The sequence below is a fragment of the Mesocricetus auratus genome, unplaced genomic scaffold (genome assembly GCF_017639785.1).
Source record: "Mesocricetus auratus isolate SY011 unplaced genomic scaffold, BCM_Maur_2.0 Super-Scaffold_100045, whole genome shotgun sequence".
NCBI classification, from domain to species: Eukaryota; Metazoa; Chordata; class Mammalia; order Rodentia; family Cricetidae; genus Mesocricetus; species Mesocricetus auratus.
The window spans coordinates 1,882,394-1,895,657 of record NW_024429222.1 but is presented as its reverse complement, the minus strand read 5'-3'; the positions used below and the strand labels follow the sequence as shown (position 1 = coordinate 1,895,657).

The window sequence follows — 13,264 nt, the reverse complement described above, 5'->3', positions numbered from 1 at the left end:
GTAGAAAATTAAAAGCAATAGCTATGAGCTGTGAATGAAGTAGTAAATATTTTTTATTATTTGATTTCATGTGTGTGGGTGTTTTGGCCTGCATATATGTCTGTATGCCATGTGCATTCAGAGTGCCCACAGACCACAAGAGGGCATCAGATCTCTTGGATGTGGAGTTACAGATGGTTATGAGGCACCATGTGGGTGCTCAAAATTGAAGCCAGGTCTTCTGGAAAAGCAGCTAACATTCTTAACCTCAAAGTCATCTCTCCAGTTCCAAGGTGATACTTTTTTAAATGAATCATAGGAAAAATGGGTTTGGTGGCAAATGTCTTGTAATCCTAGGGTAAGTGGGAAGATCACTGGAGTTTAGGAAAGGAAAAACAGTATAAGGTATTTAAGTGATGAGAGAAAGTTAGTAGTTCTCAATCTTTTATCCAAGAAAATCACTATCAGAGCTTTTTTTTTTTTTTTTTTTGGTTTTTCGAGACAGGGTTTCTCTGTGTAGTTTTGGAGGCTGTCCTGGCACTCGCTCTGTAGACCAGGCTGGCCTCGAACTCACAGAGATCCGCCAGCCTCTGCCTCCTGAGTGCTGGGATTAAAGGCATGCGCCACCAACGCCAGAGCTTTTTAAAAGCTCCAGAAATACTAATCAATAACCTAGCAGAGAAAAGTTACTACTTCTAACAACGCTTCTCAGATTAAGCCTCAGGGCTAAGGGATGAACACACAAAAGAACAGCATTGCCCTTTGGTCTTGATCATCACAAAACCTCTGCTTTTTAGCGTACTTTTTTTTTTTTTTTTTTTTTTAGCACCAGGGCTATCTGTCCCTCCAGCTCAGCTGCATGCATGGTTGGCTTTCCTGGCTGACTAGAGCAATCTCTCCCCATTTCTCCCAACTTCACATCAACCCTACGAACGGAATTCCTGTCTAACATGGCATGTCCTGGAAGTATGGAAGCAGCTGAGATGCAACACTTTATTCCTTAGAGGGTGAAGTCAGGAGGCAGGAATGTGATCTGTGTGGTGTGTGTGTGTGTGTAGAGACGGAGGTATCCACTGAGCAGTGTTCATCAATAATGTTTTCTGAAAAGAAGTGAACTACATTTTTATAGGCAAGCCAGGAAACATTCCATTGATCAGAGATACCTGGGTAACCACCACATTGAGGCATGACGGTATAGTTATCCATCTATTATCATTTACAAAAATCTATTCCCTTTAGAGATAGGAACTGAAATATTTACAAAAGGACAATGCCTGGACTTTAAACTTGTCAAAATCCTGAATACAACAGAAAATATGTAGCATATATAAGATATAAAGCTTAACAAAGAGAACACTTTGAATCCTTTACCCTGGTGGGACCACATTTGTTTTAGATGAGTTGTCAGAGTGGAAAATGACCCTCCTACAAAGCACAAGCAGAAACATTGATATTCATTTATCTGAAGATACTAATAAGACATTGGCTTTCAAAACAATAAATTGAAGTGATGGTCTCTGTCAATAGCACACCAAGTTAAAGTGAGCAGAGAGCCAGTGGGCAAAGCTAGTTATGATGTGCCCACTCGCCTGCTTTCATTGTGTGCCAGGTTAAGCAATTATACAACCTAAAACAGACATACAGAGTAGTTTTAAAAGACTACTGCAAACAAGAAAATAAGTTGTCATTTTTCTTTCTGAAATAAGTTTTCATGATAACATTTTGAATTAAAAACAATTATTTATTTAAAACACATTGGTTTTTACTAAAAATGCATCATGCACAGCACACACACACATATACACTGTGGTTATTGGGAAATAGAACTTTTAAGGAGATATTAATGCTAAAAGAGGTTGGGTGTGAGGTCCTAATGCAATTTGACTGTTATCTTTTCAAGAACAGGAAGTCCCTAGTAACACACATACACAAGAGAAAGACCTTCAAAAGCCACAGAAGTCCTAGGAGGAATGAAACCTGCCAACACCCAATTTTAGACTTCTAGTCTTCAAAGCTGTCAAGTTTTTAGAAGCCAACTACACTAGTATTTTGTGTGGCAGCCTTAACAGATAACCCATCCTTGTTTTATGTCAATGTTTATGTGTGACATATGTGAGGACATAATTTTAACATGCTTTATGAAAAGAATACATAGAAGCTAATGGCACAGATGACAAAGAGGCTTCAAATAGACGAATCTTTGAAAAAAGTAGTTTGAAAATAAATGTTCTCTAAACAGGAGATAAATCACAATAAAAGTGTCAATCATTTGAAATGCCAGTGGGATAAAGCACAGCCATAACTCCAAAAATCTGCTCCTCCATAACAGCAATGAGTCAGCCCACCAGCAAAAAGGGCCAAATCAACCTTAGATGTTTCATTCCAACCTGGAATAACCCGAGTGGTGTATATTTCAGAAAAACACTGGATCCTGGCAAGAGGTGCAATGCTGCGGTATTTAAACTTGTTTTAATTCCACCTTCTTTCCCAAATTGACAGAAGCCTGGGAAACCACCAACTTTGTAACTATGAAAGTGTGAAAACCTGTAACCTAGCAACCACCACACATATAGCAGAGCAGAATTAGAGTTCTCTAGCCCCAACTCTGGAGAATTGTTGGTATTTGACCCACATGGCATGTTCTTGGAAAAGCTCTCATTTTTGACCTCAGAGAATGTTCATGCAACCACTTCTATTCTAGCAATTAATGGCAACTGTTTTTAACACTACAACTGCTTGATGTAATAATACCTGCTAGGTAACATGGTTAACCAAAACAAACAAACAAAAAACCCAACAATGTACAGGAGGGCAGGAAGGGTGTAGTCAGTAGCAGAAGCTTGTACAGCATGTGCAAGGCCTTGAATTCTATCCTTGGCATCAAACACACAAAACAAAACATTAAAAAGAAAAAAAGGGGGGGAGGACTAAGATGCTCATTGGTTGTTTTATTTTTGTTTTGAAAGTCCCAGTGTATTTATTACTGGGAATCTAGAAAGCCATGACTGGGCCACATATGACCAGAAAGGCCTAAGAAGACCTTTCTTGCTGCTTCTTTTAACCTGACCACTCAGGTGCTTGCCTATAAAGTCGCTTACAGCTATTCCTGTACGCACTGTACGCACTGTCTTCTCTTCTTGCCGGCTATTCTGTCTCATGGTGCCCTTCTTGCCCGAAATTTGTTACCAAAAGCTGAACTTACTTTCTACTGTGGTGGTATATAAATTTTGTGCCTGTCAGTTGAAGGAGACACTTCCCAGTGTAGTTTTTCCCAAAGACACCACTGGGAAGAATACAAGGTCAGTTCCCCAGAGCCAAATGATTGGATGGTCAAGGAGGCATTCACTGGTTACAGACCAAACAAGAGCCACGGAGTATCTGCCACTACCAGGATTCCTGTGAGGGACACAGTGCAGGGTAGCAGGCCACCTCCAGTATAGAAGTGTCCTATGGAAGGTGTCACACAAACACTTGCATCCAGTTTACTGAAGCTCTGGGAGGACCCTAATTTAATTTAATTGGAGGATCTCAAAACACTAGCTTTTCCAAAATTTAAATATTTATAAAAAAAAGGACTCTAATAAACACCAAATTTAAGAAATGGTTTAAGTAACATTCTAGGATACCCAGCACTGAAACTGCAGTAAGTTATTAGTTCAGAATAAGTGCTGAGAACATGGAGTCTAATATCTACCGGAACACACTTGCTTTCCTGTTTCCTTTTTCATCATTTTACATGACTTTCTAATTTCTCTTGTATCTTCTTTGGTTCATTGGTTACTCAGGAATGCGTAATTTCCATGTACTTGTGACTTCTTCCAATTCCCATTACTGATTTCTAGTTGCTGTGATGGTTCAGGAGAGCATACCCCATGCTTTCATCATTTTAACTTTACTGTGGCTTGCATCATGGTGCAGCATATATTATATCCTGGAGCATGTTCCATGTGAGCTCTGGAAAATTGTGGATGCTGCTGTTGGCAGAAAGTGTTCCACAGCGTAGCTAGACTTTTTATTCCTCCCAGTATCTAAGTAACCTCCAGTACCACTGAAAGTGGTAACTGTCTGTTTCTATCAGTTTTGTTCCATAGGTCTTGGGGCTCCGGGGTGCGTGCGTGCGTGCGTGCGTGCGTGCGTGCGTGCGTGCGTGCGTGCGTGCGTGTGTGTGTGTGTGTGTGTGTGTGTGTGTGTGTGTGTAGTGGGGAAGACTACTGTAACTTCCTGGTCGATTTTCCTTGTTAGGAAACACTGCCCTTCACACTCTATTTTGTTTGATGTTAGTCATAGCTACTCTTTGTTGCTATTTGGTAGGTCTTGTGTAGTTCTGCTTTCTGCTGCCTTGTGTTTCTGATTAGTCACTTCTTTAACCCTGGTAAAGAACAGCTTTGTTGGGCTGGAGAGATGGCTCAGAGGTTAAGAGCACCAGCTGCTCTTCCAGAGGTCCTGAGTTCAATTCCCAGCAACCACATGGTGGCTCACAACCATCTGTAGTGAGATCTGGTGCCCTCTTCTGACGAGTAGACATACATTCAGACAGAACACTGTATACATAGTAGATAAATAAATCTTAAAAAAAAATATATATAAAACATTTAAAAAAAAAGAACAGCTTTGTTTCCTCCTATCTCCATTATTGTATGTTCATATGCATACTCCACCATATATATATTTGTTCTATATAACTGCTTTTTTTTTTTTTTGGTTTTTGAGACAGGGTTTCTCTGTATTGTTTTGGAGGCTGTCCTGGAACTAGCTCTGTAGACCAGGCTGGCCTCAAACTCACAGAGATCCACCTGTCTCTGCCTCCCGAGTGCTGGGATTAAAGGCGTGCACCACCAACGTCCGGCTATAACTGCTTTTTAAACCAGTGAGGAGCAGAAACTCTTTTTCCTGTCTTCACTAATGTAATCCCTTTTTTGGTACTTTTGTTTGTAGTTCTGAGCTGCTCACTTTCAATCTGAAATTCTCCTTTTGTGTTTCCTGTGGGATGAGTTTGCTTAAAGTGAATTCTTACTCTTTATTTGGGAATGCCTTTATTTTACTCTCATGTTTGAAATAGTTTGTTAGGTTATAAAAATACATGAAGTTAAGAGGGGGTAGGAGGATGGGGCTGGATTTAGGAGGAGTGGGCAGTGAATATGAACAAGATACATTGAATGCATCAATTATCAAAAAAATTAATAACATTATTTTATTTTTTAAAAAGAACCATGGTTTCTTAACAATGGTTTCTTTTTGATGCTTGATATAGAAAAAATGTACAATGACAAATTACAGATGTATATATTGTGGGGTACAAAGTGATATGATTAATGAATATGATGTGAAATAATTAAGTCAAGCTCAGTTTTTAAAAACTCCTTTTTGTGGGATTTTAGTCATTATTTCTTGAGACAATTATTCCTTTTCTTTTGTCCTATAATACATGTATTGGTGTACTTACTGGTATCTGACATTTTCCTGATACCTCAGTAAGGCTGTAAAATTTAAAAATCAACAAAATGTATCTAGATGCATTTTGAAAAGATAAAGCTCTCTGGTTTAGTTGGAGGGTGGCAGCTTACATCACTATTGGTCCTCTCTCTCCACTTGTTAATGGAACTACCCATTATAACTTCAACTGGATATTTCTCTTTTCACATGGGACTACTGAAGTCACTGGTAGGTCCCTCCAGAGACTCAAAGATGGCAGTGTCAGGATTTGAGATGTATATTGGCCAACGATTCCCTGACATGGTATCTCTTAGGATGTCAGAGAGGAAAGGAAGTGTCGGGGATTATTAGTCAGTCATGGTTCATACAGTAATTCCCCATCTCTTAAGAGCTTCATGGAAATTTAGTCACTACTGAAATCTAGTAGTGGGAGAGCTAAGCTGGAAATGAAAAAGAACAAACTTCTAGGAAAACAACTAAGAGCTGTTACATACTTGTACACATCTGGGTGGCAGTTGTGCACAATGTAGAAAAGAAAAAAAGACAAAAGTAAGAGAAAGACAGAGCTGTGCAGTTGTGGCACATACCTCTAATTCCAGCACTTGGGGGGCAGAGATAGGTGGATCTCTGAGTTCAGGGCCAGCATGATCTACAGAGTACACAGAGAAATGCTATCTTGAAAAACAAAACAAAGGAAAGAGAGAGAGAGAGAGAGAGAGAGAGAGAGAGAGAGAGAGAGAGAGAGAGAGAGAGAGAGAGAGAGAGAGAGAGCAACAGGCTAATGAGAAAGCAGGACTTTTTTTGTCTAGTTTTCAAGGACGCCTTATGAATTGGGAACAAGGACGTTGGCACTGAAAGTTAAGAACTAACAACAGAAGACCTGGCTCTTTTAAGTTAGTTTGGTTTGGTTATTCAGCACTGTCTTGGTGAAGAGAAAAAAAACAGAAAAAGCAAGCATGCATTATCTTCTGCACTTCCCTTGTAAGATCATTATCGAGTCACTTCTAGAATTTATACATGTGTCCCTTCGTTTACACACCCCTCCCAACACCACAGGTTTATTTTCCTAAGAAAACAGTGTTGTTTTGTTTGTTTGTTTTCCCATGCGACACGGCACAGCTGAGAAGATGGTGTTCTATTTTCCTAAGGCTCAGGAAAAGGCACCCATAGCTGCTGAATGCGGCGATACTCTAGATCGTCTCTTATCTTCTCCCAGTGCTGGCCCTCATGCTCAAGAGGGCCGGAGAGTCTCTTCAAAGAAAAGAAAGCTGGGAAGGAAGACCTCACTGGGGGCTGGAGAGAGGACTCAGTGCCTGAGAACTTGCGGCTTGTCAGGCAGTGGTGGCGCACGCCTTCAACCCCAGCACTCACGAGACAGAGGCGGGCGGATCTCTGTGAGTAGGATGCCAGTCTGGTCTACAGAGTGAGTTCCAGGACAGCCAGGGCTGTTATGCAGAGAAACGCACCTCCCACACACCAAAGAAGATAAAGCTGAAGAAGTTCTCACGGAAAGTAGAACAAAAACTGAAGGGGATGAGTACCAGAAAAGACACAACAATGAAAGAACTCATATCTCTGGGGTGTAGAGATAGCTCAGGAGGAAGGGCACTTGCTGCACTTGCAGAGGATCCAGATTCCCTTCCCAGCACCCACATGGCAGCTCACAACCATCCGTAACTCCAGATTCAGGCATCCAATGCCCTCTTTGTAAGTACCAGGCACAAACATGGTGTATAAACATATGTGCCACCAAAACTCATATACATGAAATAGAAATAAAAATGTGAGCTCGAACAAAAACAAGGAAATGTTATCAATAAAAGAATCAAAGGAAGCCTTCCAAAATGAAGGACAAGAAAAATGCAAAGATTCTTTAAATAATCAGTAAAAATGTCAGGGAAGAGCCCCACAACAGTATAAAATGTACATAAGATGATTATATATGTACATTAGTATATATTTATACATATTATAAAGTTGTACAAGTCTGAAATATAGAGAAGATTATGAGTCTCTATAGAGGGTGAACATGCATGCAAACAGATCAGCACTGGAGAAGCCAGGAAAGCTAAATTCATACTCCTCTTTCAAAGGAAAGATGTCTAACCTCCTCCTGGAATGCTGGGAATGGATGTAGTTTACAACCTGGTGATTCTTTGCTGTCTGATGGGCCAAGTTCTACTTGTGTCTCTCAGAATTTATGTTTTATTTACCCCAGGCCCTTTCTCCCTAAAACCATGAGCATTACTTCTAGACAATAAAACTCATCCTTGTGAGAGATGTCACTCGTGCCCTACAAAGCCTAACTGATTTCTGTGAGATCTTATGTCCAGGCCAAATCCCTGCTCCCACAGGGATTACATTTACCTCATTCTTCCCATACAGTGGTTTTTAACCTAGGGGATGAATGACCCTTTCACAGGGGTCACCTAAGACTATGTAAAACAAAGGTATTTACATGTCATAACAGTAGCAAAATTATAGTTTTGAAGTAGCAACAAAATAATTTTATGGTTGGGGGTCACCACATCATGAGCAACTGTATTCAAGGGTTGCAGCATTAGGAAGGTTGAGAACCACAGCCCTAGACCCTTATCTTGAGCATGTATCCCTCAGTCAACAAGAACTCTCCTTACAGATGAAGCCATATGTTCTTTGTAAAGAGCCTCAATGTAAACACGTCTTAGGCCTTGTACTCATGGGTTGAGTTAATTGTTATCTGAAAAAACATTTTTCTGGTATTGTGCTATGCTTAAATATAGCAAAAACAAATGAGCTGAGGTCTAACTCTTGAAGTCTTGACCTAACACCAGTTTTCTAAATCAGGCTGACGGAGTTTCATGCTTCCCTCACCCCCAACTTTTTTCCCTGCTGGCTGTACTTCCACAAGTTTCCAGAGAGTAAAGCAGGATAGAAACAAAATGACTTCAGACTTCACAATGGCAACACTAGATCCAGAAAGTCACCGGGACAAAAAACAAAAACAAAAACCCTCAAAGAAATTATTCTCAACTGGAATTCCATCATGGTCAAATTATCAAGCAAGTCTGAGGAAAACATCAAGATGCTTTAAAATGTACATTTAAAGATACTACCCAGAGGAGCTTTCTCCAGAAACTCCTGCTGAATTAACAATACAGAATGAGGTAAACCAAAACACGGACTGGGGAGGCAGGAAATTCAACATGGCAGGAATGAAGGACAACATGGGGAAGCTCCATGTACCACAGGTAGAAAGCAGTGGGCTCCGACCGGAAGACTGACAATGGGAAAACCCAGACATGGGAGTGCCTGACTGTCCTGAGAGCAGAGCGAGACTGAAAGTAAAGAGAAGACATTCTCAGAGCAGTGTGAGCAAAATGAGACCAGGGACACAGGCGGCGGGGCTAACTGCATGATTGGGTGTGAAGAGCACCACAGCTGGGCAGCCAATGATAAGCCAACCGAAGAGAACGCTCTAAAAGGAAGATGGGGTCAAGAAAGCAAAGGCGCATGCTTGTACAAATAACCCTGTCTGAAGATCAGAGAATGGAGTTTTCCACCAGCTAACCATGGAGGTCTGGAGGTCTGTACAGACAGACAGGAAGTGAGATGGCTGGGCGCAGAGAGGGTATAAGCGGAAAGAAACAGGAATTCATTCTCTTATCTGCTGAGATGCTAAGGAGGAAAGGCGTGACTGTGGTTTGCTCCTTCTCTCTGATCTCTCAGCATTTTCCTCCTTTTTACAAAGGCAGAATCTCAATTTGCCACAGCAGTCTGCACAGAGGAACGAGCTGTTCTGCAGGTTTGAAGCCCCTCTTTTGCCTCTCCCTGTCTTCAGGACCTTGCTCTATAGCCTAGCCTGATGTTGAATGCAGTCTGTTTATCGTAGCCTCCTGAGTAGCTAGAATCACAGGCCTGTAACACTGTGCCTGGCTATGTCAAACAATGTAGACAATGGAGCAAATTAACAAAGCCTTTGAGGGGCTAAAGCCCAGGAATAGGATGGGTCCAGGGGAAGGGGACTTTATACCTTCTTTCTGCAATAAGCTTACTACTAAGTCTGTGAACAACAAGCTAATGTCTAACATTTGTTTTACTTCATAAAAATGAAAAGGAAAAACATCAAAAGATGAAGGAACTAGTGATTTTTTTGTAGATGCTAACCACTCTATGCTCTACTGTTTTTCTTATAAGCACCCCAATATGTACGTGACTTGGGTATGGCCTACGTTCATTCATTCATACGCAAGTACGATTTCATTGGGAATTTTCTAGACCCTACCTCAAGCAGAGCTGCTGCAGGATCACCCTGTAGGCTTTTTCCCAGCTTGTCAACTTCATCCAACAGGAACACTGGATTGTTAACTCCAACAGTCTTCAGGCCATTGATGATGCGACCAGGCATACTGCCCACATAGGTGCGCCTGGAGAGAGCAGCAGCAAGGTCACAGCAGTGAGGATCAGAGGCAAAAGGCAGCACCACTGAGAAGTGAGACCTCGGGACTGGGAGTCCTTAGTTCTCACCAGCATCCGGGAAGGAAGCTCTATGTACACAAAAGCATTATAATACGTCAAAAAGATGTGAGATTCAAGCCTAATTTTCTGCTGGATTTTAACTGTGAGTTGCCCATGACATTGGAAGAACTATAAAGAACTATAAGTCACATACATAGTTCTGGTTGAGGGAGAGAGATGGAGAGAGAGAGAGAGAGAGAGAGAGAGAGAGAGAGAGAGAGAGAGAGAGAGAGAGAGAGAGAGTGAGAGAGTGAGAGAACCAAATCGCTAGCTTTTAAAAGCAATAATCTGAGGTAAACAGAACATCTATCAAGACTCCATGACCCTGGCCTACTCCTGGCCAACATGCACTAAACGGTATAACTCAGTTCAGTCTGGTATTACTGAGTGAAAATGTTAGAGGCTGTGTTGTCACATCTGAATCAGAATCATTATGTAACTACAGCAGATGTAAGCATGCTTACACAACTGGAAGAGGCGTCTTCCCCAGAGGGGGCAAGTGTGCTGCAGCGCTCTATTGACTTTACTATAGCCTTGGTGCCTCCACCAGGCAGAGCAGACTCTGCTTCTGGAAGGGCTTCAAGGGCAGCCTGCCTGGAAGGAAATGAGCAGCAGTAAGGGGAGCGGCAGCAGTTACATCATACCCACACAACCACAAAGCCCATTTACAGAGCAGGCCTCAGCTCTGTCACATGACTGTACAAAGTAGGGCAGAACAGAGTGACCTTTGAAAACACAAAGCCTGAAAACTCTTGGGAACAGCTTTTCTCCTAGGAAGGTGAACAGTACTGGAGCTGAAACAATAGTGTTCTTTTACAATAAGAAATGAGCACATTCAAGGTTTCAGAATGGAGGTCTGGGGATGTAGAGCACTTGACTAGCAATGTACAAGGTCCTGGGTTTGATCCCCAGCCCTACCTAAGCTTGGCAAGAGGATCAGAAGTTCAAGGTCATCCTTGGTTCTATAGCAAGTAAAGGTGGCCTGAGATGCAAGAGACCCGTCTTAAGAATAATCATCATCTTTGTAAGAGCCAGGGGTAATGAATGACTCCAAGGAAATTGTGTCTTTCAGGAACAACAGGATTGATGCACATATCAACTCACAGAGACTGTGGCAGCACACACAGGACTTAAACAGGTTCAAGCAGGCTGAGGGGGAAGTTAGCATGGGCTACCACACTTAACCAAGAAGCTATCTGCAACTGGTACCCACTGGCAAAGGGAAAATCAGTTTTCTCTAATGGAGTCTCCCTCAGTATAGCAACCACACCTCAGAGCGGGCTCCACGCCCAGGAGTAGTTAGTTGGCCAACACAAAATAAACTCAATTGTATTTTTGGAGACGTTTTGTCTCATTATGCTTTGTTTGGGCTTTTTTTTTTTTTTTTTTTTTTTTTTGGTCTTAGTGTTATTGGTCTTCTGCTTGTTTATGTTGATTTTCATTTTTGTGGTTTGGTGAGGGTTTGTTTCTGGTCTTTTTTTTTTTGTCTTTGGAGAGAGGGGGGAGAGAGAGAGGGGGAGAAAGAGAGAGAGAGACAGACAGAGAGACAGAGAGACAGAGAGACAGAGAGACAGAGAAACAGAGAGCATTAAGTTGAGTGGGTACAGAGATGACGAGGATTTGGGAGGAATTGGAGTAAGGGAAAAATGCAATCAAAATATATTATGTGGAAAAAAATTTAACAAAAAGTTTAAACACTAATAATAATAATAATAATAATAATAATAATAATAATAATAAGAAGAAGAAGAAGAAGAAGAAGAAGAAGAAGAAGAAGAAGAAGAAGAAGAAGAAGAAATGTGAGAATGGAATACAGAAGGACAACATGGGAAATCACTAAACTTTTTCAAATTCTTTCTCTAGTGGACACAGACTTTCCGCTACTCTGATTATTTAAATGTGATAGAAAAGAAAGTTGTTTAACTTTCAAATTCTCTATGGGTCATTTCTTGCTTTTCTGGTTTTGGTAAGATTTCAAAAGCTAGTACTTACAATCCTATGCCTAAAATCAAGGGAGAAAATGATATCCCAGGACCCTTTCTAGAGCACAGCAAACAAACAGGCCCTTTTATGGCTCACTTTCCCGCAAAGCCCACAGAAGAGATCCAAACCCTTCTGTCTAGAGTTCATTACAGCAGCCAGCCTCCTCTTGCTCCATTCATAAACAAGATATTATAATAGTAAGCAGAAAGGGTAATACTACAGCTTTGCTGCTTTAAAAATGGTATCACTACCACCATCATCATTGTCCCCAATGAGGGGCTGGACAGAAGGCTCAGTGGCTAAGGAAGCATATTGCTGGCTTTTCCAGCACCAACACCAAGAAGCTCACAACCACCTCTAACTCCAGCTCTAGATCTGATGTCCTCTTATGGCCTCTGTGGGCACTGTCATCACATGAACAAACCCCCACACAGACACACTTCAAAATAAAATCTAAAAGTCTCTAATGAAAGTCTAACAGCAAAATAAATAGATAGATAAATAGATAGATAGTGATTGTCTTTGTATGAAAGAAAAAAAAAACCAGTATTTCTTCCTTAATTTTTTCACAATCTCTGTCAATGGTGTGGTGTGGTGTGGTTGTAGTGGTATGTGTGCATTTATTTCCTTATGCAAAAGATTTAACTGAGAAAAAGGCAGGTTGAGGGACAAGAACAGCATTAGTTTTAGAAGCTTTGACTACCCCTGTGCATCTATATGTAGCTATGCTTCCAATCTGAAAAAGTAGTATGCTTAAAGGAGATTTCAGTGATCTTCAGAAGAAAAAAAATGTGATTTAAATGTATCATGTCTAAACAAATCTGATTGTTATTCTTACAGCAGTTGTTTCTAAATCTTTATAAAGACAATTTGGACTTACCTAAAGGGCTGAATTCCAACATGCAATTAGGTTTTAACCCTACATGAATTCACAAAACACTCAAAAACCATGCTTAGCACTGTGCCAAATAAATAAACAAACAAATAAATAAACAAATAAACACGAGTTAATACAAGCATGTGTAAGATACACAGTAAATCCTCTGGGTCACAGCTTGTTTTTACACACAGGTTGACTATTCGATCCAAAATGTTTGAGAACAGAAGAGTTTTGGATTTAATTTTTTTTTCTGGTTTTAGAATATTTGCATGTATGTGTAACAGATGCTTTGGGACTAGGATCCATATCAACACAAAAATTCATTTATATTTCATATGTATTCTTACACATAAAGCCCTTGCACACATAGCAGACAGGTAATTTATACAGTATTTTTAAAGTGCCTACATTAAAAATTATTTTATTATTTTATATGTATCACATATATACAATGCCTTAAGAAGCTAGAAGAGGACATTATAGGTAGAAGTG

The 13,264-nt window shown here is 40.6% G+C and overlaps 1 protein-coding gene across 1 annotated transcript in view; it reads right to left on the bottom strand.

The window, feature by feature from the left end:
• Positions 1–13,264, bottom strand: part of Lonp2 (lon peptidase 2, peroxisomal) — a 105,670-nt gene that overhangs the window by 59,378 nt on the left and 33,028 nt on the right. Inside the window, exon 8 of the mRNA XM_040735334.1 lies at positions 9,677–9,818. Within this exon, the coding sequence (XP_040591268.1) occupies positions 9,677–9,818 (142 nt within the window). The remainder of the gene's footprint in view (positions 1–9,676; positions 9,819–13,264) is intronic.